Source organism: Typha angustifolia, chromosome 5 (assembly GCF_048772165.1).
Source record: "Typha angustifolia cultivar Huaian chromosome 5, ASM4877216v1, whole genome shotgun sequence".
NCBI lineage: Eukaryota > Viridiplantae > Streptophyta > Magnoliopsida > Poales > Typhaceae > Typha > Typha angustifolia.
In genome coordinates, this window is record NC_133243.1 from 8056813 (window position 1) to 8080387 (window position 23575).

At 38.1% G+C, this 23575-nt stretch overlaps 4 protein-coding genes across 6 annotated transcripts; 3 read left to right on the forward strand and 1 right to left on the reverse strand.

Annotated features, from left to right (window-relative positions):
* Positions 1-3806: 3806 nt before the first annotated feature.
* LOC140760359 (uncharacterized) lies at positions 3807-5094 on the reverse strand. The gene has a single exon (XM_073097292.1). The coding sequence runs from the start codon at positions 4975-4977 to the stop codon at positions 4054-4056; it is 924 nt and encodes a 307-aa protein (XP_072953393.1). The 5' UTR covers positions 4978-5094; the 3' UTR covers positions 3807-4053.
* Positions 5095-5308: 214 nt separating this feature from the next.
* Positions 5309-8086, forward strand: LOC140760221 (uncharacterized). Its single transcript, XM_073097081.1, has 7 exons — positions 5309-5606; positions 5696-5894; positions 6258-6367; positions 6663-6741; positions 6831-6898; positions 7373-7439; positions 7718-8086. Exons 1-7 carry the CDS (start codon positions 5349-5351, stop codon positions 7828-7830), a joined length of 894 nt encoding a protein of 297 aa, XP_072953182.1. The 5' UTR covers positions 5309-5348; the 3' UTR covers positions 7831-8086.
* Positions 8087-9534: 1448 nt separating this feature from the next.
* LOC140760220 (metalloendoproteinase 3-MMP-like) lies at positions 9535-10936 on the forward strand. Its single transcript, XM_073097080.1, has one exon. It carries the CDS (start codon positions 9672-9674, stop codon positions 10746-10748), a length of 1077 nt encoding a protein of 358 aa, XP_072953181.1. The 5' UTR covers positions 9535-9671; the 3' UTR covers positions 10749-10936.
* A 2930-nt stretch (positions 10937-13866) lies between these two features.
* LOC140760533 (uncharacterized) lies at positions 13867-22002 on the forward strand. Of its 3 annotated transcripts, XM_073097532.1 has the most exons (14): positions 13867-14251; positions 14333-14475; positions 14556-14717; positions 15332-15462; positions 16610-16730; positions 16829-17100; positions 17776-17900; positions 18534-18577; positions 19310-19441; positions 19855-19932; positions 20827-20909; positions 21052-21174; positions 21470-21530; positions 21612-22002. In XM_073097532.1, the coding sequence occupies exons 1-14, from the start codon at positions 13882-13884 to the stop codon at positions 21759-21761; spliced, it is 1995 nt and encodes a 664-aa protein (XP_072953633.1). In that variant the 5' UTR covers positions 13867-13881; the 3' UTR covers positions 21762-22002. The 3 variants fall into 3 exon arrangements, with proteins under 3 accessions (XP_072953633.1, XP_072953634.1, XP_072953635.1); XM_073097533.1 differs by lacking the exons at positions 20827-20909; positions 21052-21174; positions 21470-21530; positions 21612-22002 and adding an exon at positions 20015-20154; XM_073097534.1 differs by lacking the exons at positions 20827-20909; positions 21052-21174; positions 21470-21530; positions 21612-22002 and adding an exon at positions 20018-20154.
* The last annotated feature ends 1573 nt before the right edge of the window (positions 22003-23575 follow it).

The window sequence follows — 23575 nt, forward strand, 5'->3', positions numbered from 1 at the left end:
ATGCAGAGTTATGGGGCCCAGAAAAGGGCATAGATTTAATGAAGGAAAGACTTCAATCTCCTTATCTCAGGGATGAGCAAAATAGTAGTCACTACGACGGTGGCATAACGTCAGCACAAAGATAATTACAACCTTCTTTGTTAAGTTCACTAATTGCACTCGATTAGCAATAACCTGGCTGCCAAACGACCGCACGTTTTAGAAGATCATAGTTTTTTATTTTGTTAAAGAAAAAATAAAATGGACTGTGTAGTCTGTGTATCTGTTTTGACTCTTTGCGAGTTGTTTTGTTTACTTATGACTCAAGGATTGATTTATGTCTAATTTGTATAAAGATTTTAAGCTTAATTCTAGCTCACTGTGTCGTAGTTTTATAAGAGAGTTTGACTCTATTGGACAGTATAAATTATTGAAAGTGACTGGCACAATTGTGTAGTTAGTCTATCATGAATTACAATACTTTTAGGACAGTGGTGACACTAAATTCACTGGTGAAATGGATTGTGTTCCTCGAATTGTACAGAAAAAAAAAATGACATGACCATTCAGGGACATACAACTTACAATTCTCACATCATGGTTGACCAAAATATACCATCATGAGAGCTACAGAAAGGAGCATTCCCTGCACTAAAGATGAAACGGGCCCCTTTCCCTTTGGGACTCCTATTTAGGTTCTTCTGCCTGTGGTTAAGGATATTGAGACAATTGGCAAAGGAACAAGAACATTCCTGTACATGAGAGTGAAGCCATTCTTGGCTTGGAGCTCTTAGGTATAAAAGATGTTATGAGTTTTCATTTGTAGTGACTATCTATCACCAGACAAATTTGAAGTATGAGTATATCACCCAAGTTATTCAACTCTGGAATAAGTGCCCTTCACATCAGATGGGCAAGCAGTTGAGGTGTATCCATTCACATTGACTTGAATTAGTGGAAGAAACCGATGGTATTAGTACGTATATTTCCTTGCTTAAATTTTTCTATGGCATCTGGGAGCATCTCTGCACAAATGCACAGCCCCAAGCACCAACAGACAAGAGGAAGAGACCCAGGTCCTCTGGTTTTCCCACTTCATGTATACTATAAAAGTCTACATAGCTTGGTCAACAAATGTAACAGGTGTCATGAATGGATGGATTCCTAAATTTGTAGTGCAAATTCTTTCTCCTCTTTCCTTTTGTCTGCACTTTTATTTGCCTCGTGCAGCACCTGATCGTGTACCTAATATCAAGAAAAGATTTTAATGACATCAGTTTAATTAAGACATAATTAAATTTTCACTTCTCTCAGAAAATATAAAAGATAAAATAAAAAATAAAGAGAGATTAATAGGTGTTAAGTTGATAGATGAATGATCTTGATACTCTACCAAGAGGATACATGAAAAGTACCAAATAACAAGTATGTTCTGTTTACTGCCGGCAAGATTAGGACAGTTTGATACGATGGGCGAGCAGTCCGTTCAAGTTTCACTTCAAAGAAGAGTTGGTTCGATGAATCCAAAACTGCATCATGGTGGAGTGTTTTGTTTAGCAATTATTAATAATTTGTCCATCGATTGATATGGATTACAGTCCTCTGTATTTCAAAGTCATTGCAAAAAAATAAAAAATAAATTAAACAAAACAGGGAGGCAAAAACCTTTACATTAACTATTGAATTGCATATATAAGTAAAATTAAGATGAAAAAACTTTTGTATGACTACTGAAGAAAATCCATCACATTTTACAAATAAAACAATTGAATCAATGCATGTTTCAAATGAAAATTACCATGTCGAGCATGTCGCTGGAAAGAGGCTGAAGCGAGTTCTTTTCAAGTACATAGAGACCTATTTAGAGCACAATCTGATACACATCTCTTCGTCTCAAGAATAGCAAAGGGAGAACTTGGCAAGGTCAGCTATCTCCGAGCAAAATGGCAACAGCTCTCCTGAACTTGAGCGCACCAATTTACCTCAAAGAAAAAAGAATGAAGAGAGGCACACAACCACCGCACTAGAATTTTTATGAAAAATAATCTAACATTTCCCCTTAATATCAATCTGAAACACAGCAAATCAATAACAGTTCTAAGAGTATAGTATGATTACACTTTACTGCATGGAGACATCAAAAAGATGTTCGCATAATCCACAAGACAATAGTGTTATGAAAGTCCAAGTATATGGAATGTAAATTGTTGCAGAGATCTCAACAAAGAAGATTCCCTATACTCCTCCAGTTCTTCAACAGCAAATGAGCTATGTAATTAAGTAAGTGAAATGTAATAATACACACACTGCTCACATATATACAACTCTCCATGTTTACTAAAGACTACTAAAATCAAATAACCTGCCAAAAATAATCCTCCCACCTCCATCCACTACCACCACATCCATACACACACACCAAGCCAGCCAAGAAAGAGAAGAAAAAAAAGGGAAATAAGAAGCTAGGCTAAAGACCTTGTACAGAACATTTAATGTCAATGATAACCGGTCGAAATCAGATATCAACAGATACGCTGTTAAGTTAGCCTCCTCAAATCCAGTTATCTGCAGAAATAGTAACTGCTCCACATATATCTATTAATATCAGACAGGATAAGATTTTTGGGGAGGCAAAACCTTGTGACTATCCATGTAACTATATATATAAGATATAGCTGAATAGACTAGATAATGAATTTGAAAACTTATGTGTCTAAACATAACCTAAAGATATAGTGGAAGGCCAAGAAAAAGACAGCAGATGCCCAAATCTGATTACCTCAATAAAACAGTTTAATGATTATGCTGTAGGACTGCTTAAGTATTCCACCTTCCAATAAATTGAAAGAAATAGACCATTCATAGAGTACTATTATTATGAAGAAGCCCCACACAATCTGTAAACTAACCCATCCAAAAATTGCTATCATCATTCTTCATGAACATATCAATGAGAATAATTCTCAAGCTGAACATTCCTCTTGCACATTTACCTCATTGTGATGACTACAGATAAAACATGCATACAGAGCAAATATCATAAGTGTAAGGATAGTAGATACACTTGCCCATTAAGACCAGCCTAATGATCAAGAATCTTATAGTTTCAGTACCAAAGTAACAGTGAACAAGCCCATAAGGTCCTACTCCTGTGTTCAGTTCATATCATGTTTGAAGACTCTATTTTCAAGATATGATCATATGAACTGTCAACTCCCTTAATTTCAACGGCACATCTTTGTATGGATATCTACATGGGCTACCAATTATGTTTGTTCCTAATTCACATTTTATTTAGCCAAACTACATAAGCTATCTAGAAACTATTTCACTGAAAAAAGAGTCATCGAACATGAGACTCCTCATAAAACATTGGTGCGTATAGGACCACTCTATGCAAAATTATCGATGAGCTTACAGTGCTATGCCTTCAAGCTGCTTGGCAACCATCTGTTGCACTGCACAATAATTAACTGAGAAAACTCCTTTTACAGCAGAAATGCACACTAGTTAATGCACCTATAACTTCTAAAGATGGACAATAGAAGGCTCTATTACATAAGTAAAAACTTATTTTCCTCGCTGCTATCTGCCCTTTGACTAATGTACTTTGATTTGTACTAAACAGAAAATTTGGTCAGAGTCACATTTACATACAAGGTCACTCACTCAACCCAGTAATAAGATTTATAGGCGCATCTCCAAAATTGCCGTGCCATTTGACTTCAAACACAGTACAGTTATTTCAATCCATTAGAGATGTATAGGACTTATCAGAAAACAAATCCAAGAGTGCCGAGACTACACCAAATAACCTGATGACAAGATTTGCAGACATATCTCCAAGATTTACATGTAATTCAACTTCAAACACTGTTGCATCATGAACACTTCCATGGAGTGCAAAGAACATTCTACAAATTGATCACATGACAACATACAAATCTCGTATCTTACACAGAAACAAAACTAAAGCTCATACAAGAACCAGATACAACTACAGAAGAACAACTAGTCTTCTCCATGTATATAGCTATTCCGCATCAAAAAGGAACAAATAGGTACCTTTGCTCTTCAGAAACCATTCTCCTCTGCTACATGTACCGAAACAACCGGCTCCTTCGACCCGTTCGCCTCCGCAACGATCTCTCCCTCCTCATCGGAATCCAACGTAAACTGGGAGACAACACCACCCATCTGCACCTCCTTATTCAAAGGCCTATATCCACCAACAACCCCACCCCTTCTCTTCATCACCACCCCATAAACTCCAACCCCAACCACGATAAGCAAAGCAAGATGGCAATTGAACTGGAGAGTCGCGATCGCCCTCGCCCGGTGGTAATCCTCATGGCTCTTACACTTTATAGTATAATCCGCTCTACTCCTCTCGTGGATCTGGCATTCGTGAGCTATGGCACTAGTAAAGAAAGAGAAGCCCATCTGAAGAAACCAAGTCCCCTGGAGCGCGAGCCCGGCGGCGCGCGCGAGACGCGGGGGGACCGCCCGTGGCCGAGCGATGACGTACATGGTGGAGAAGATGCATAGTAGAATGGGAACGAGGAGGAGGTCGAAGTAGCGGTTCTCAATGCCGTCGACGTCCTTGCGGCGAAGGTAGAAGATGAGGAACTCTTGGCCGAAGGCGAAGGTGAGGAGGAGGTCGAGGAGGGAGGAGGGGAAGGGGAGGAGGGGGGAAGGTGGGAGGGAGAGGATACCGGAGAGGGAGTAGAGGAGGAAGAGGGAGGCGGCAGCGGCGGAGGAGAGTGTGAGAGAAGGGGAGAGGGGGTCGTGGGAGGAGGAGAGGAAGAAGGAGAGGAGGGAGGAGAGGAGGGAGAGGAGGGAGAGGGAGAGGGAGGAGAGGAAGCGGAGGCGGAGAGGGAGGAAAGAGGAGGAGGAGGAGGAGAGAGAGGGGAAGAGGGAGGAGAAGGGAAGGAGTTCGATGAGGGAGATGAGGAGGAAGGCGAGTCCGGCGACGGAAAAGGAGAGGAGTCCCGACATTGCGAGATCTACCGGGATTGGAAGAGTTGGGTGAAGAATTGGGGGAAGAAGATGGTGTGCAGAGACTTTTCTGGGTCAGCGAGCTTCAGAGTTCGACGAAGCATCATCATCTATGAGGTGAACATGCATCTCAACTTTAGCTTATCATGTTCCTGCAGTGAGTCCGAGCTTATTTTATTTAAGATTTAGGGTTTAATTAATTTAAAACATTTATATTGTAATTTTATTATCGTTTAAAACTCATCTTATGAGTATTTAAATTAATTATGTTACTTATGATTTATTTTTAAATAATAAATAAATAAATTTGGATCGGGTTGGCGGAAGGCCACTCAAAACGCTGTCCTTAGAGTCCTGAGCCAAAGGAGGGCATGTTGTCGTCCCTTTGGTGCAGCCGGATCGTCTTTCCCACCCTCTCCAACTCTCACTCTCACTACCACCGTCGTCACCACTCTCTCCCTTCTCTCCTCAAGAGTGTAACCACCACCACCACGTTCTCCGCAGCTTCTCCTGACCACGATAATACCACTACCTCGCCGGCGACTTCCACCGCCACTTACCAAACCCTCTCTCCCCACCAAAAGAACCAGATCTCCCTCTACGTCTCCGCCCTTCTAGAATGGAATCAGGTCGGTCCAAGCCCTAGACTCTTTCTCGCTCTTGTTTAGCTTTTGTTGCTCGATCTCGTTGTTGATGGGGTTCACTCTTTGCCTTGTAGCGGATGAATCTTACGGCGGTGAAGGAGGAGAGCGAGGTGATGGCGAGGCATGTCGAAGACTCCCTAGCCATCCTCTCGCCGTTGCAGAGGGCTTACATCGCCAATTGTAGCAGCTCGTCTTCTTGCGATGGGATTAATCTCGTCGATGTTGGATCCGGTGCTGGTCTCCCTGGGTTAATTCTCGCCATTGCCCGCCCTGGTAAAAACCTTTTCATATCGGGGATTTTTTTATTTTTCGAGCTTTTTGGTTCATTGGAGTTAAGAGTTTCTCTTGTAAATGCTGAATATGTAATCCTGGCTATTGTGTTCCATTTCCGACGACAATTATTCTACTAACCTAACTGATTTTAAAATTGGCTATCAGCGTAAACTATATGATGATCATTCATTGCTTTGCGCATTTCTGTGATAGGATCTTAATGTGATGCATCAATTCGTAATGATTGAATCCCATAGTCAAACAGGGACGTTATACACTCTTTGGTATAAACATCATATATAATTAAAATTTATCTGCCTTATACTTTACTTATGATGGACTAATAAATTTTATGCTTTTCAGGTTGGAAGTTTACGCTTTTAGAATCAATGCAAAAGCGGTGCTTGTTCTTGGAGCATGTTGTTGGGCTTGTCGGCTTGTCCAATGTGGACATCTTGTGTGAAAGAGCAGAGGTAATTTTCTCCCTAACTATGAATGTGTGAAACTTCTCAGTTGCTAAAAGTTGTTCCCAAAATTATGAAACTTGTTTAAGCCTATGTTAAGGAGTGGGTCCTTTGTAGACCGCAAATTTTCATTATGGAATATACATACTCATAATAGGATTCATGTTAAGAAAAGGGTTAAAATTGACTAAACATAGAACCCAAATTCTGGATCATATTAAATTTTATATATGTTGTAACATATTAGTATTTTTTTGCTATTTACCTTGTTCTGGTCATCTCACTCAAATTTGTTATAGGACAGAATGCTGGCCAATGTCTTGATTTCAGAGAGAAATTTGATGTAGCAGTTGCAAGAGCTGTTGCAGAACTGAGGATTCTAGGTTTGCTTGAGTTAAAGTTGTGATCCATGTATATCAAGTTGGAGGTTAATCTTTTGGTGCATCTTTTTACTAACAACACTTATTTATAGCTGAGTACTGTCTCCCACTCGTTCGTGTTGGTGGCTTGTTCATTGCTGCAAAAGGTTATAATCCACAGGTAATCTTTCCCATCTTATTTCTTACTTATCTTACATTTTTCTTCCTTATGCCTGGACACATTATCTTTTCTTTCATGAACCTCTTTCCCGCAAAGTTTTCTTGAGTCATCATACTAGAGGAAGTAAATTTCACTAAAAGCCAGTATATCTATTGTGTTTACAAATTTTACTATGCACACTATCTGTAACACCATGCATCAGTGATTCTGAGCTTGGCGTGATGGTTGATAACCAACCATTACTGACTTATGCCAAAAAATTTATTGATTCTTGTGAAATTCATAACAACTTGCCATTTGGGAAATGGTAGTAGGAAAAATAAAGAGTCTCTGTCTATTTATGAAGTAAACCTTGATGGGCATCTTGAGACCTCAATTTCATTTATATATCCTGTGACTTTAATTTCATTCTCAAAGTCCACATTTTTGTTCAGCTTTGTTTTCACACTATCTATTTTGTTCTATGTTGGGCAGGAAGAACTTAGAAATGCGGAAAATGCAGTTCGACTACTGGGTGCTTCCAATTTAGAATTTTGTGATGGTACATTGTCCTTGTTGGTTCCTTGATATCATGATTACATAAACTTTGTGTAAATGACAATCCTGTATTTGATCCGCTTTTTTGGAGACTGGAATGCTTTTATCATTGTATATATATTCCTGTTCTGCCATATATATATACACACATGCATGTGTACATTCATCTGAAGTGACCAAACCGTTCTAGCTTTTGTAATGTACTACATGGTTTACCATCTCAATGCATTTAAGTTAGATAGTCAATCTATATGTAACTTAGAGAGATTCTATTAACTGCAGTGGAATCACATGGACCTTTTGGACAACGAACAGCTGTTATCTGCTTGAAAGGTGGTACCACCCCAAGAAAATATCCGCGTCATCCAGGTACCCCCTCAAAAATGCCGCTATGAAAAGGTAATGTTGAAGTTAACCTTAACCTCCACCATATATCGTCAAAGACTAGCAAGTATTTTGACTCGCTGTGACAGCCATATCTACAAGCCATTGTGAGTTCCATTATCAGATGTTCATTTCCAAATTTTAAAGAAGAATCCTTTATACTTACTATCCTACATTTGGAAATTTGATTTATTGAAGGATAGCTAATCTTTCATACCTACTATCCTGCATCTGTAAACATGATTTATTGAAGGATAGCTACTCTCTGTTCTGATTTAGAAAATTCCAAATTGCACACTGTGGGTGATTGGGTTTTGTTTTCTGTTTGTGTTTTTCATTTCAAAAGTTCTAATTCCTCTGGTATATGTTCCTGTAAGGTATGCATGGTTATTTGCTGAAGACCATTCTGCACACGATGTTCTACTTGTGACATATTCATCTATTCCTTCTACCAACCTACTGACATGAAACTAAATATAAACTCAATGCTCTTATTATCCTCTACTTTAGCAGATCATCCCACATTTATATTACTAGGGAAGGTATTACTGTCACTTATATCAGGTTTGTCAAGAATCTTGATACTGGTAAGGATTATTAATGTCAAGTACACCTACTCTGTCATTTTGGTAAAATGATAAGAATGAGACAGAGATACATACCTACTCTTTCATTTTTTTCAACAAGAGGTCTGAACTTTGATCCAAATAAATAGTCCTCCAATTAGTCTATTGAGCATGGGATACACTTGGACGCCCAGGTGCCTAGTTTTGAATTTTGATGATTTGGCATCATCAACAAAAGTTTTTCCAGGGTCTCCTTGTTAGGCAGTTGATCAAACCAATTTCCTTTTTGCATGCTAACTGACCATTTCGAAAATGTCATAATTGATTGTTTGAAAAATTCTTTCAGACTGCCAGAAATTCTCAAAGTGGTTTACCCTGTGTATCCTCTCTGTTCATTCTCATAACTCATCTCATTTTAATAACGCCCTGGGATGCAGGGCAGTGCCTGAAAATCTTACGTAAGTTGAAATTAATGCAAGATTCATGCTTTTATGTACCTGGGCTTGGGGTACGGAAAATGTTTCCTGTTACTTTATGTTAACTAGTTGGACCTTATTTTGACATCCACAGTTGTTTCAAGTAGGTTTGGCATCGGGTTAATTATAGAGTACAAGGAGAACATAAAGTTAAAATGAACAACTTTGACAGTATCTATGTTAATGATTCCAGGCGATTGCAGCCCAGATTTGACTGTTTATACCATCAAGTTCTTTTAATTAGATAAATTTTCCCTCTTTGTTTTAGAGCCATGTATTATATTCTGTTTCTCATCCATGCCCCTGTTTGCTTGCCTATGCATTCATTGATATTTTAGTCTAAATTATGCAACGACTTCGGGCTAAATACGGCATTCCAGGTTGCTTGTTATCTTGAATTCGTCTGAATCGGCTCCTCTCATCTGCAATGTTTGTTGCAATACTCATTGATGCATTGACTTCATCGAACTTATCTAGACATAGCTCAGTACATTGTTTTAGTGCCGATGAGAACGACGTTGCATGCTGCCCAGAGCTACTAGATTGTAACAGGAATTCTCCTATTGGGCCTTTCATTAGGTTGTCCGAGTCACCAAATATAAAATAAATAAAATGAAATTAGACCACGATAACGTCCACGACATGACAAGTACATAAATAACCTTTGACCAAAGAAAGAGAGACCAAGACAACACTCCGCCGCCGGCCTCAGTAGGCTGCCTTGTTTGACATGTACATCTCTTCCTTAAACCCCCCTCGTGATAAACTCTTTTCCCCTCTCCCCCCAATCCTCTCCGCAAACCCCCAGCCATGACCACCCACACTTCTCTCCTCCTTTTTCTTGCCTTCCTCTGTGTTGCTACATCCGCCTCTGCCTTCCCGAACTTGCCGAAAATTAACAACCCTTGGCTCCCCTTCCTCAACCTCTCCGGCTGCCGTTCCGGTGAGGACCGCCCCGGGCTCTCCAACCTCAAGAACTACCTCAACCATTTCGGCTATCTTTCCACCCCTCCGCCGTCGTCCAACTTCTCTGACACCTTCGACGACGCTCTTGAGGCCGCACTCCGCACCTACCAGCAAAACTTCGGCCTCAACGCCACCGGTGAGCTCGATCTATCCACCATCAACCAGATGATCATCCCTCGGTGCGGCGTTGCGGATATAATAAATGGCACTTCCTCCATGATCAACTCTTCCGCCACCCACGGCCGTCACCTCTACGCCTACTTCCCGGGTATTCCGACCTGGCCGACCTCGAAGCGGGAGCTCAAATACACGCTCACCGACATCTCCTCCTCCTCCTACGACGCCACCGTCCTCAGCGCCGTCTTCTCCCGCGCGTTCGCCCACTGGGCCGCCGCCACGACGCTGACGTTCACCGAGACCGACTCGGAGTCCGATGCCGACATCACCATCGGGTTCTACTCCGGATCTCACGGGGACGGCGAGCCGTTCGACGGTCCGTTGGGCACGTTGGCCCACGCGTTCTCGCCGACGGACGGGAGGTTCCACCTGGATGCGGCGGAGGACTGGGTGGCGGATGGCGACGTATCGACGGCGTCCTCCAGCGCGGCGGTAGATCTGGAGTCGGTGGCGGTGCACGAGATCGGGCACCTGCTCGGGCTCGGGCACTCGGCGGTGTCGGATGCGGTGATGTATCCGACGATAAAGACGAGGACGAAGAAGGTAGAGCTGGCGACCGATGACGTGAATGGGATACAGAGCTTGTACGGGAGCAACCCAAATTTTAAAGGGGTGGCGCCGTCGAGTAGTTCAAGTAGGGAGATGGATTCGAGCGGAGGCGGAGGAGAAGGGAGGACGAAGACGAGGAGTTTGTGGGGCCCATCGATGGTCGTTGGAATAGCAGTTGGTGTCCTTGGGCTGTAGTAGTTGCTTGCATGCTCTTCTTTTGTTTTTATTTTTCTTTTGCTTTTCTTTTTATTAGTTGGGGATTCATATAGTTTTTTTTTTAATTCTTAATTTCTTGTATATTTTGTGTTTAGATTCGATTGTTTTAATTATTAGGTAGACATACTGATGATATTAATAAACTTTGATTTATGTTTCCCATTTCACACCCTAGACTAATGTTTTTCACTATTTTTAATTTATTTTTTCATTAAATTATATATAACAGCCTATTTAGATTGTACTTTGGAAATCTAATGCAGATATAAGTGTAATTCTGAATGGTATTTCAATAAGTGAGTCAACAATAAAGTGATATACACATAACAAAGTATGGAATTAAAAAAAACCCTTAACAAAATTATAAAGGACAAATATGGTCCACTCCTAACCTGCTCTATTGACTTAAATATTAAAATACATGACATAGATAACAAAATAACTTTAATTCTTCTGCATTTGCTAAATAAATATGTATCAAAACAAAAAACAAACAAAATGGGTGGCTTATTGATACAAAATATGTATACTGAGGTAAAATAATTTCCATTCAAAATTTAAAATAATAATAATTAAAAAGGCATAAATATTGTTTATTTTGGATGAATATTTTAATTGTTAAGACTTAATCAATGGTGCACAAAGAGATAACGATACCACCCAAAAAAAAAGGTAGAAAAATAAATTTAGTCCATCCAAATTAACAAATAATGAGCTTATAGTTATAAATGAGGTTGGATTTTAGTGTACTCATCCGGTGAAATTTAACGGCCTCATTTTATTGACTTTCGAATAGAAGACCATACGAATATATATGATCCACAAGATCTCTATGTGTGGTATAGGATAGTACATATATAGAGTACAAGATCCATATATATAACTCGGTGTTGGTCGAATTATTCTTTGAGTTGTTCTGGTTGATCTTGTTACTATTATAAAAAATCTGGATAAGATTATAAGCCTTGTGTGTTACGAAAATGATGTCTATGTGCCTAGTCCTCCTAATTTTGACAATGTAAAAGAAAAACTAATGAGGTCATTATAAAATAATATATATAAACTTACATTATGTTCTTTTGATTTTCTTTTATCAAAATGGGCCTCCTTATGAAACTTCTTTAAAATATCAACAATTTATGAACCATTTTAACTATGCCCAGTGGTCCTATGGGTTATAAGATCCTTTAATTTTGACAACGAGAAAAGGACAAGTTATATAGTCACTGTTACGTATATATATATATATATATATATATATATATATTGCGTATAAACTTACGTCCTGTTCATTTGACTTCCCAAATTCTCCATTCACACTTGCTTTCTAGACTCTGTCTATTAGCAAAAGAATTTTATTTTATTTTTTAAAAGAAAAAGTTTACTAGTCGACCTCTCAATACCGTGTTGATTTGGTTTGTTATCGATAACGCAAGCAGTGACCAACTTGAGGGGAAAAGAGAATGAATGCTTCATAAGAAGGTTCATATCTTATTGCGAATGGAACCTTCGTATTAAGACTTTCAACTCTCTTTATGTGTTCAAATGCATGTGTTCTATATATATATATATTGCCAACCTCCAATCTAGTTCATTGTTCTCCTAGCTGTCTACCCTTCCTATAATAAACAAAGCTTTCAAAGTACTTCTCCATTACCAAACATCCTCGTATATATATCCCTCTTCTATCTTTCCGGTTCTCTCATCTTAGCCGTTAATGGAGAGAAGCAACTCCTTTGGTACGTCGTGGGCGGACCAGTGGGACTACGGCGGCGATCCGATTCCGGCAGCCCAAACCAAGAAGGTTAGCAACAAGAAGAACGGCATGGAGAAGACGAAGGCTATTACCTCAACTGGGCTCAGGAAGGTGAAGGAAGGCACTACTCTTGGCTTTCAGTGGATCAAGAACAAGTACCAGAAGAAGACTCAGAAGAATTAATCCATCCAACTGCATCCCCCTGCTACTTTTTGGTTCATTAATTATTTGTGTATTATATGTATCTATTTTGTAGTTAATCCATTGATTGAATATATATTTAGCCTCTGTACTTCCACTTTTATTGATTTTGATACTATAAGACCATAAATATGACCAAAAAAAGAAGTATTACAACGCCCGATTAAGTGAAAAAATAACACTAATCACGACCCATCTTATCGTAATTACCCTTCTCAACCTTCTCCTTAAACTTCTCCTTCTCTTCCTTCGACTCCCCTACCACGGCTTCCTTTGTTTCCTCCCAAGTTTCCTTAGCACTTTGGCCAATCTCGTCAGACTTCTCCTTCGCCTGCCTCAAGAACTCCTCTGCCGTTGATCTCGCCTTCCCTGCGACCTCTCCGAATGTATCCTCCTCATTCTCACTTGAAAACTGAGAAGGTTTGGCAAACAAGCAAATGAGGACGTTGGGAAATTAAAGAAGATCATATATCTATATATCTATATATGTATATATTATACCCGTAGATTGAAAATTTTGGCAAAGGAAGGATGAATTATAAAGGATTTATTGAGCTTGGAGGGGCAAAGCCCATGGTGGACGAAGAGGCCTCTCATCGATCTCCCAACTCCTAACTGGATTCGTCTAGATGGTAAATTTCGCCATGGCGAGGTGTATAAGAACGGCTTGGAGAGGGAGAGAGGGTAATTGAGATGCACGTGGATAAGATTAGAATCTGTGATACGTGGCAGATGCTTAGCGACAACACGTGGCGAGCATGCAAGTGGCGCTGGCTGTTGAGTCGCGGGGGCCACGCCACGTCAGATACATTTTTTGAGAAAATGAGATAAAAATTTGCTAAAAATTTGTCAAAATACTCGAAGGTTTATTTTTAATATTTTAATTTTATAAATAAAAACTTAACACACTTAAAATACTTTCTCATTTTTTTACCTCTTTACTTTTATTTACAACTTATTTAAAAGTGTCGAGTTCATTTTGTATCTATAATTAATTTAACTTATTTATATGATATTTGCATGTTAAGAAACTATATTTAAGTAATTAATCTACTTCTAATGATATGCTTTCGATCAATTTCTCCGATTTTTTTTTAAAGAATATAGTGCGTTAAACAATTTTTTGGTTCGATTAGTCCTTAGAACACCACGTGCATGTCACGCGACTACTTACCATGTAACAAAGCCGGTCATCCGTTGCGATATCGGCGCCGTCTCCCGTGTAACGCTGATCTCTTGGGCGAGAAGGCACCGGTTTCAAGATTGTGGAGCGAAAGCAGAAGCGATGCCATTCTTCCGTTCGATTCGGCGCTAAAAAGGAGAACCAAAGAAGAGAAAAGAGAAGGGTTTAACAACTCCATTGCTAATCCCCCTCTCCCCCAAACCCTCGCTATGATCTCGAACCTAACGAAGATTTCGCGCCTGGCGAGGCCGAGACTCCAATGGCGTCCGGCAGTGCGATCGGCTTCAAGCTGCTCCTCGCCTTCTCCTCTCTCCGATATCCTCCTCCGGCCTCGATTTCTTCGTAAGCTCTCTTCTCTCTTATACTGTTTCGCTCTCTTGTTTTACTTCTTCCACGAATTCTTCTTGTCTTGATCCCATACAGGGCCATCCGATCTTCTCGTAGATCCCTCTACGACCCCGAGAACGGAATCCCACCGGTTGATTTATTCGTTTCTACCGGCCGCCTTCTTGATGGGAGCTTTCGGTTTCGGATCGGTGCAGCTCGCTTATGCCGACGCCGATGAGGTCAAGTTGTTACTTTCTTTTGATTGCCTGTTGAAAGTTTCTTATGAATTATTTGTAACAAAGGAGTGGATATTGTGCAGGAAGCTGACAAGAATCAAAGTTCGTCAGCTCCTGTGAAGATTCCAGATTACTTGCTGGAATTGGCTAGGCAAGAAAGGAAGCGGATAGAGGAGTTGCTTCGAAGCAAGGGAATGGAACGTGGCTCGTACCCGGCCTTCAGTGTTTTTGTGAGGGGTCAAAAGGTTCTCTGTTTTTATCTCTTGATTAGTCTTTTTATGATATGATATTGTTTGTTTGACTCTTGAATGAAGTGGTAGATTTGTTGATGATTACTATACCCAAATTTGCATCTACATGATTGGTTAAGCAGTAGCCACTAGGATAGGGAAGTGTCTTTACTGAGAGAAAACTTTACATGGAGTCATTGTGGTTATTACCACAATCAGCCTGCAAATGTAAGACTTGTTAACATAACAATAATGGGGAAATCTGGTATGTGTAACAGTATAAGAGTTGTTAAATTTGCCACACGGAGTGACGTTAGTACTCTAAAATTGGCTAATCAAGTACTTGATGTCAAGATGATACAGATGACATATGTTTGAAGTTAATATAGTAGGATTAATGACATGATATAGGGTGCACTAGAGTACTGGTATAAGATATTCTATCAAACCTTTTGGTCTCGTGTAGTATTACATAGATGAATGTTGGATATATGTCAATCTTATGCAGAAAAAGATGTTTTTAATGGAAAACTATGTCAATTCTTTGTTGAAAATCATTTTCTCTGGAATTAAATTTTCAAAAAATAAAACACAGTTTGTCCTGCTGAATGATTGCATAAATGTAACAGGTCGTTGTGAAGTTCTACGTGCCTCCAAGAAGTGAGTTGTCGCATGTTATTGTCGATCTTGTGACACATCTCGGGCTTAAAGCTGAGCAGCATGCTGATGGTTCAGAAATGTTGTTGCGCGCTTGGGACAGGTTTGAAGGGATTACAATGTTTAACTATTTACCTTTTTAGTGAGTATATATGATAATTCTTTAGACTTCTAGTAATCTGTGAACAAAGGCATTTTGAATATCAACTAGATGCATATATATTGACAAATTATGCCTATTACTTGTTGGAAATCTACTCTCAAAGTTAACATGAGTTAGGCTAGTCATGTTTATTTTTTGTAGCTATTATTGACGAACCAATTCGCAACCAATAGGTTTGGTTGCCATATAATATACAAAGATTGTCAAATAGCGACATATACTTCAGAAGTTTCTGAATAATATTTTTCATCTATGTAACGTGTTGCTATTTCATTGAACTTTTTCTATCTACTATATTTTCTCAAATTTTGCTATTCTCTTTGCCTACTTAACTAGCTATTTATCTCTTCTGTACATTATATATTGAATCCACATTAAAGGAAAAAAAATGATGAATTTGTTTGCATAGAGTGCACACTGAAATTAGAAAGCAACATAGAGTGGCACATCTATTTATGGGAACATGTTCAGTGCTGTGGCTTGTGAGGGCTGCGGATCTGTCTGTATGTGCTTGTGTGTACAGAATTGATCATTATTCAAAACCATCTTTCTATTGTACATACTCAATGTGCTCATGCAAATTGTATAAGTCTGTAAATTGGAAGACATATAGAGAATCTGTGAGTAGAGAAGGAATTAAAGTGGTAAATTGAGGGACTAGGTGCTGAATTGGAAATCTTTTATCATGGTATATGCACGTATGACAGACCAGGGATTTAAGAGCCGTGGCATGGGGGTATCCCGGCATCTTGTCGCACAATTGCTTGTGTAGACTGAATCAAAAAAGGGAAGGGAAGGAAGAGTTGGGAAAACTATATTCTAAAAATGCTACATTTTGTCCAAGTTTACAGTTATCAAATTTCTTTGAGAGTTTTCCAAGCTACATGTTTCATTGGGTCTTGCTAATGGTGAATAACATGCGTGCCTGCAGATTCTAGGTACTGTATTAGTTCTCTAACTGTCTATCACTTTATCTTAACTAAATGGTATATCTAACATTTACTAGATTCTTAACTCGTTGATGTATCACTTTGGTTATCTTAATTTGTTAACATGTACTTTAATTAATTATGTGCTTCTATTTCAGTGCAGCTGCATGGCAAATAACGTTGAATCCTCTTGAAAAGATGAAAGAAGATGGAGGAGAAAAGCTTGAGGACGAGTTCTGTGTTTTGATTTTTGAGTCACTTGTTGCTTCTGGATATTCTGTTAGTCCTTTTTTTCACTTTAAAAACCATTAGAAACTCACACCCAATTCACCTTTTTCACTTTATTAATTATCTATTAGTTGTATATTTTTTTTCAGGAGATTGAGTTCATAAAGAGAGGCAGTTTTAGTTTGAAAGAACTTGATGCTCTGGTCAGTGCACTAAAAGTAGCTGGTAGAAGGAACCCAAAAGGACACACATCTAGAAAAGAAAATGGTCATGGTGCTAAGCAGATGCCTTCGATGGAAAAATCATTATCTGCTTTGGAGGCCATGGGAGTTAGAGTATATGGATATGATGAAACATCTAGCATTCCCATGGATGGTACAATACTATGGGAAGACATTGCAGGATATGATCAACAAAAACGGTATGGTCAGGTTATAATTTTTTTTCCGCTCGCTAGTTTGTCTTTTGACTTTCACGTAGACTCATTAACTGATGAATTTGAGTTTCACTTCATATTTATTCTTTTACTTGCGGGCTTGTAGTGTTTGGTAACTGCGAAGCTAGAAAGAGATAATCTATGGGGCTTGTATAAGATAGTCTAATATTGGTTCCTTATTTGTATGCTCTTTGGTGCTTACTTCTAAGGATGAAGGTTGTTTCTGTACTTGATTCCTTGAGACCACATGGAGCTGCAAAGTACTTTTTCTTTGCAGTAGTCTATCATGTATTATACTCATATTTGAGAATGTAAATATAGTATTATTTCATGTGATTTGGCTGGATATAGTGAAGGTCGTTCAGTAAGGTCACTTGTTGTGGAATTGTTTTTTGTGGCATATTTTGTAACATTATTGATACTCATTTGTTTAAAGTAGCACTAGATTTTGGCACCAAAATGTGGTTGATGTGTTTGACTTAAAAAACTTTTGTTGCATGTCTAATTTAATTGGTACAAGCTCTCCATTTGCAGATGCAATATATTTGGATTGTGACGTAGGTCCCACTAATTTTTAATAGATCCTTATGCATTATATTTCTTATAAACTTCCAGTTGTGTTGTCCATGTGTATAACATGGTAACCTTTTGACTTCATAGGGAGATAGAGGACACCATACTTTTGGCGTTACGAAGTCCTGAAGTATATGATGATATTGCTCGTGGAACACGTTACAAATTTGAGACAAATCGACCTCGGGCTGTCCTTTTTGAAGGTCCACCAGGTAGTGGTCAATTGGAATATAATGGAAAAGTTATTCAGCCTCAGGAAATGAGACTGTTTAATGCATGTTGAATTTCCTCCACACAAAAAGCATATTAATTGTGTGGCCAAATCCATGACTGTATCTTTCTGTCTACTGAACATGAGTCGATGCATATGTAGTTGGAATTTGAAACAGAAGGACTCAATTAAACTACTTAGAATTTGGAACTTGCAGATGTTTGGTTCATTAGTTTGCTTGTAGTTTAGACTTTGGTGCATCATATGTATACTGAAGGCAGCACCATTTGGGAAGTTACTCTTCTTTTTTTTTTTTCAGAGAAGTAACTAAATGGTGTCCCAATTAAACCCATTTAGGAAGTTATATCAAACAACTAATATTATACACGTCCATCATTTTTTTTTTTTGGGATAACCTCCATTTGAGATGTGTTTGCATCCATGAAGAAAGCATGTGGTACCACTATTTTGATTATATGGTGTTATTGCATTGTGGCTAAACCACAGATATATGTATGCATCTCTGCAACCACTCTTTATCAGTTCAAATTATTTCTAGATTTTCTACATAAATTGCTAGAACTGACCGTGCCATAGTTTGTCTAACTTATCATTCATTCAATATGGATTTCAGGGACTGGTAAGACATCTTCTGCTCGAGTTATTGCAAAGCAAGCGGTATGGTTTTGTTCTTTCGTAAGCAGAATTCATATGCTTCATGCTCTCCTTTATGCTTTAGAATTGTTGATAAGTCATTCGTAAGTAATTATTTTCTTTTTCTGTATGCTGTGTTTTCTCAGTAAACTACTTGTATTTGTTGTATGAAGAAAATTTAGGTAGGTGGTAGGCCCTACTTGATGCATGCATCCTGTTAAGAGATTCAATCCATCTTACAAGCAAATGCTACTTTCTCATGAAAATTTATCTACCATTCTTTCCCTTTCTCAAAGGTGCATTTTAGATGAATTAAGTCAGCCTGCAAGATGTGGTCTCCATTCTGCATACCCAAACTATCTTAGTGGATTCTCACGCAATTTATCTTCCATGTGTGCTATTTCTAAATAATGTTGTTCTTAGTTGCCGAATGTTTGATTCATGAATCATTTTATACACAAAACATACATACATATATACACAGAGAGAGGAGGAGGGAGAGAGGGAGTGAGTGAGCAAGGACTATTGGTACTAGAATTTCAGGAGGTCATGAGTTCAACCTCACCAACTTCCTTTATATATATAATTTGTTCCGGTGCATTTGGAAAGGGCACACATTTGATTATACCTATCAAGGCATGATTGCATTATTGTATTTTGGCTACTTATCTCCATCTTTTAGCATCCTTTGATATGCTTCACAACTATAATGTTAATTAACCTGTGCACATGTTTGTTTACCTCTTGTGATGTTAGGGGGTTCCACTGCTATATGTGCCATTGGAGATCATAATGTCAAAATATTATGGTGAAAGTGAGCGATTAATGGGTTCTGTTTTCTCTCTTGCTAATGAGCTTCCAAATGGAGCTATTATTTTTCTAGATGAGGTATGTAACCTTACTTAAATAGTTATTATGGTTTGTCCAAAGAAAGATTATCGGATATATATATATAAGTATATCTGTCAATATGTATGAATATTTTATATGCTATTTTAAGTAATTTTGAGAATAAAATAGATTTATATAGTTGCTTATTTTAGTAATCCAACAACTGAAGAGAAAGTACAATGCAATAGCTGTATGTTTATAAACTCATTTGTATTGTACTCCTTTAATTGGAGGTAATCTCTTCATGTATATGCATATATCTCTGGATGAATATGAAGTTATATGGATTAATCTGGAGATACTTTTATGAACTTTTATCCTTGTTTTTCTACAGTGGCCAGTAGTTATAGATTCAAGAACTGATTTTGATTTAACATCTCATATCAAAGCCTATTTGACTTTTATTATAGGTTGATTCTTTTGCTGTTGCTCGGGATAGTGAAATGCATGAGGCTACAAGAAGGATTTTATCAGTAATATTGCGGCAGGTGGGATTTTATCTTTCCTTCTCCAGTTCAGATACTGACCCTGATTTATCTCTCAGTAATGCTTTTACTGTAATTACTGCAGCAGGTGAAAGAAATTCCACAATTTCCAGATCTGTTTTATATTTATCCGATCAAATGTTTGCATTCTGTGATTCATATGTTGGTAAAGGCTTAACTATTTGTGTATTTTGTTCATAGAATAGCATTACTAGATTAATCACACAAAGGAGCAACTAGGCGGGTGCATTGTGGGAGGATGTGATAAGGTTTCATATACTGAGTCAGGTTTTGGGTCGCACTCACCTTCCTGATCTGATAAAGAAAAGAGCCTTTATTGTGAATATCAGTTTGGGTTTGAACCAGATAAAAGTCTACATCCAGCTTGACACAACCCTGATTTCTAGAATAACCTTACTTTTATCCTTGGAAGAAACTTGTCAAATTCAAAACCTCAACTAGAAAACCATAGTTTTTTTTTTCAGCAACATGTCAGCAGGATAGGAGCCTGATGGTAGAGTGCAGATGGTGGAGGGTGGAGTGACATCTGAGAGGTAAATCCTGTGCAATTATATATAATCCTTGTGCTGACCAGGTGTCACAAAGCACAGGGCTATTTTAAATCTTTGGATGGCAATTGAAGATCAAGCTATCAGAATTGATATCATCATACAAACCAGTGGAGCTATACATTACCTTATATTTTTCGTCTACAACTCACAATAGACTTCAGTAGGAAGACAACCCCCTCACACTAGAATCTCTTGAGAGCTTCCTTCTTTTTTTTTTAGGTCGATAGTTCTGCTTCAATTCTTGCAGACATATCCATCCTTTTGACCTCCTATTCCTTTTTCTAGATGTGTGTTTCCATAGTGACACGTGCTTCTTTTTGTGAAGATTGATGGCTTTGAACAAGAAAGACGCACGGTGGTTATAGCTGCAACAAATCGAAAGGAAGACCTTGATCCCGCTCTTATTAGGTAGATTCTTTTCCCCTTCTCCATATATGGTTCAAGTTTACTGAGTTTTGCCTGAACCGTGCTTTCACTTTCTTTCTGCTATTATTGAACATAGGAGTATGATATTTTCTACTGTATGGATTAATGTGATATTCTTTTGCAGCCGCTTTGATTCTGTGATTTCTTTTGCCTTACCTGATCAACAAACTCGTGAGGAAATAGCAGCGCAGTATGCAAAACACTTAAAGAAGACTGAATTGGTTCAGTTTGCCTTGGTTACGGAAGAGTAAGTGTTCAATGATTGGTTCACAAGACCACCAAGCATAGTTTTGTGTATTCTCTGTTTCTCATTTTGCCGAGTCTTATTAACATCATGCTTTCCATGCTTGTGCAAATAATAATGTGAAATTGATCCAGCCACTTTAATGGAATATCAACTGGGTCTCCACTTGCTTTTCTTTTTGGTTTAAGATTCATTATCAACCTGGGGATATTCTAACATTATGAGATTTCATTTGTGATACTCACTAATGACTACTTTAATTTTACTGAGAGTAATGACTTATGTCCTATGGTTGTAGAATGTCTGGAAGAGATATCAAGGATGTGTGCCAACAAGCAGAAAGGCATTGGGCATCAAAGGTGCGGTAATATTCCTTGCATTTTATTACCCGCTGTGTTGTCTCTGATGTTTGATTCTCTATATTATTTGATGAATGACAGTTGATAAGAGGGCAAGCCCCAAAGGATGAAAATGGCGAAGCAACTCTTCCACCTATCGAGGAGTATATCAAGTGTGCCAAGCAGCGAAGAAAGTCTTTACCAGCTATTGTAGGTAGAAGATCAATGTCCAATTCCTTAGCAATTGTATGAGAAAATTGTTTTCTCATTATTTATTTATTTATTTATTTTGGTCATACTTGGGGATGGTTAGTTGATAGCAACCATACTAGATCTGTGGGTTATAGGAGACAGAAGGTATGAAGACTGTACAATTATTATATCTTCCCATCTACCCTTATATTTCCTCATCCTGTAAGGGAATCGAATGCAACTCTTTTCATTGTAAATGCTACTGATGATTAATGCTATATAGGAGTGTCCTTAAAAATAATACTGATTGGGTAAAATATCCTTCGACATAATACAAAAGGAGATTGTGAATATTAATTTAATCATTTACATTGATTATATGTACAATAATCATATTAGGAATCAGGGCATTTCTTTAACAAGAAGGGTCCTCTTCTTTTGTATGAACTAACAATCTTTTGTTGTGTGTTAAATATTTCTTCGCTCATATCCACTGATCTCACCTTTCCCCTTACGTGGATTAGGTCTGGTGAGCAGTCAGATTGAAAGAAACCCCACCAAATTTGTCCACCGTGGCAGTTGAACTACTGCCCCCTACTCAAATTTGTCCACCTTGGCAGTTGAACTACTGTCCCCTAACTCGACAGCGAAGCCTTTTTTTCCAAATTTCAAACTACGTGCTGTGCACTTCTAAGATTCGTGGTGTGTTTTTGGTCATTCGATTCTTCTTTTTATAAGCGACTGCCAAAGATTTCGCAAACATCATGCTAGCAACACAAGTTGATCATGTGGTAAATTAATTCATTAGCATAGGAGGTTAACATAATAACAACTTTATTGTTGATATTATTAGATTATTAGTCAATTGGATAGTAAGATAGTTAAAATGAAAGTTTATTGCTTTCGACTCTCCATCGGTATTTAGTGAAATATTATTAAGTCTTTTAAGACACGTTGCAGATGATGGTGGGAATACGATCTCCAAATCGAAGTTGGTTGACTGCCAGATTTTTTGTTAATTGGAACGTTACGTTACTCATTTCCAATTAAGAGAAGTGCTACCATCACCACTGACCTAGAAAAACAATATTTAAGAAGAAGAATCTACTTGTAGTGCCAATGTAGTGGCGGCACATCAAGTAGTATTTCCTCTATTTAAATATCTAGGTATCATGTGTCAATTTTAAACCGGAGAAGATTAGGTTTTACTTAATTAAAGGTAAAATTAAATACTAGCAATGTTTTAGAGGAAAAGATTAGTAATGCCCTCTCTACGAGAGTTCTAGAGAGAGGATTCACCGTTGTTATTTGACCCAGTTGCTATTTTGCTGAAGTTCTAAGGCTTTGACTGCAGCTTCAAACAGACCAAATAAAACGTTAATCTTTAACAGCGATGTAAATGGCTTCTATGGGCTGCTAGATTAATTACATTTCGGCCACTATACTTTTATGAATTTATACTGTGATCCCAGAATCTAAATTAAAATATTATCTCTTTTTCTTTTTTTAAGAGGACACTTTTTTATTATATTTTTAAAACTTATAATGAAATATTCGTCCTTTTATATATTTTTTTCACTCTGAGTATAATTTTTCGTCCGAGCTAATATATTTGTGTTTCAGATGTGCTCCAATACATCATCAGTGTTGTATCGATCGGAACAAACAATTGAATATATACCATTAATGAATTGGAATCCCAAGTCCCAACCCACAAAAAAATTTGTCTGAGAATATAGTCCAAAACATGGGGACAAAATGTAAATCCCAAAAAGGCAGGGTGTAAATAGTATATTCATGAAAAATAAACAGGGTGCAAAATATAATTTTTTTTCCTTAATTTCCAAAGGTCAATGCTATACAACTCTGCAATA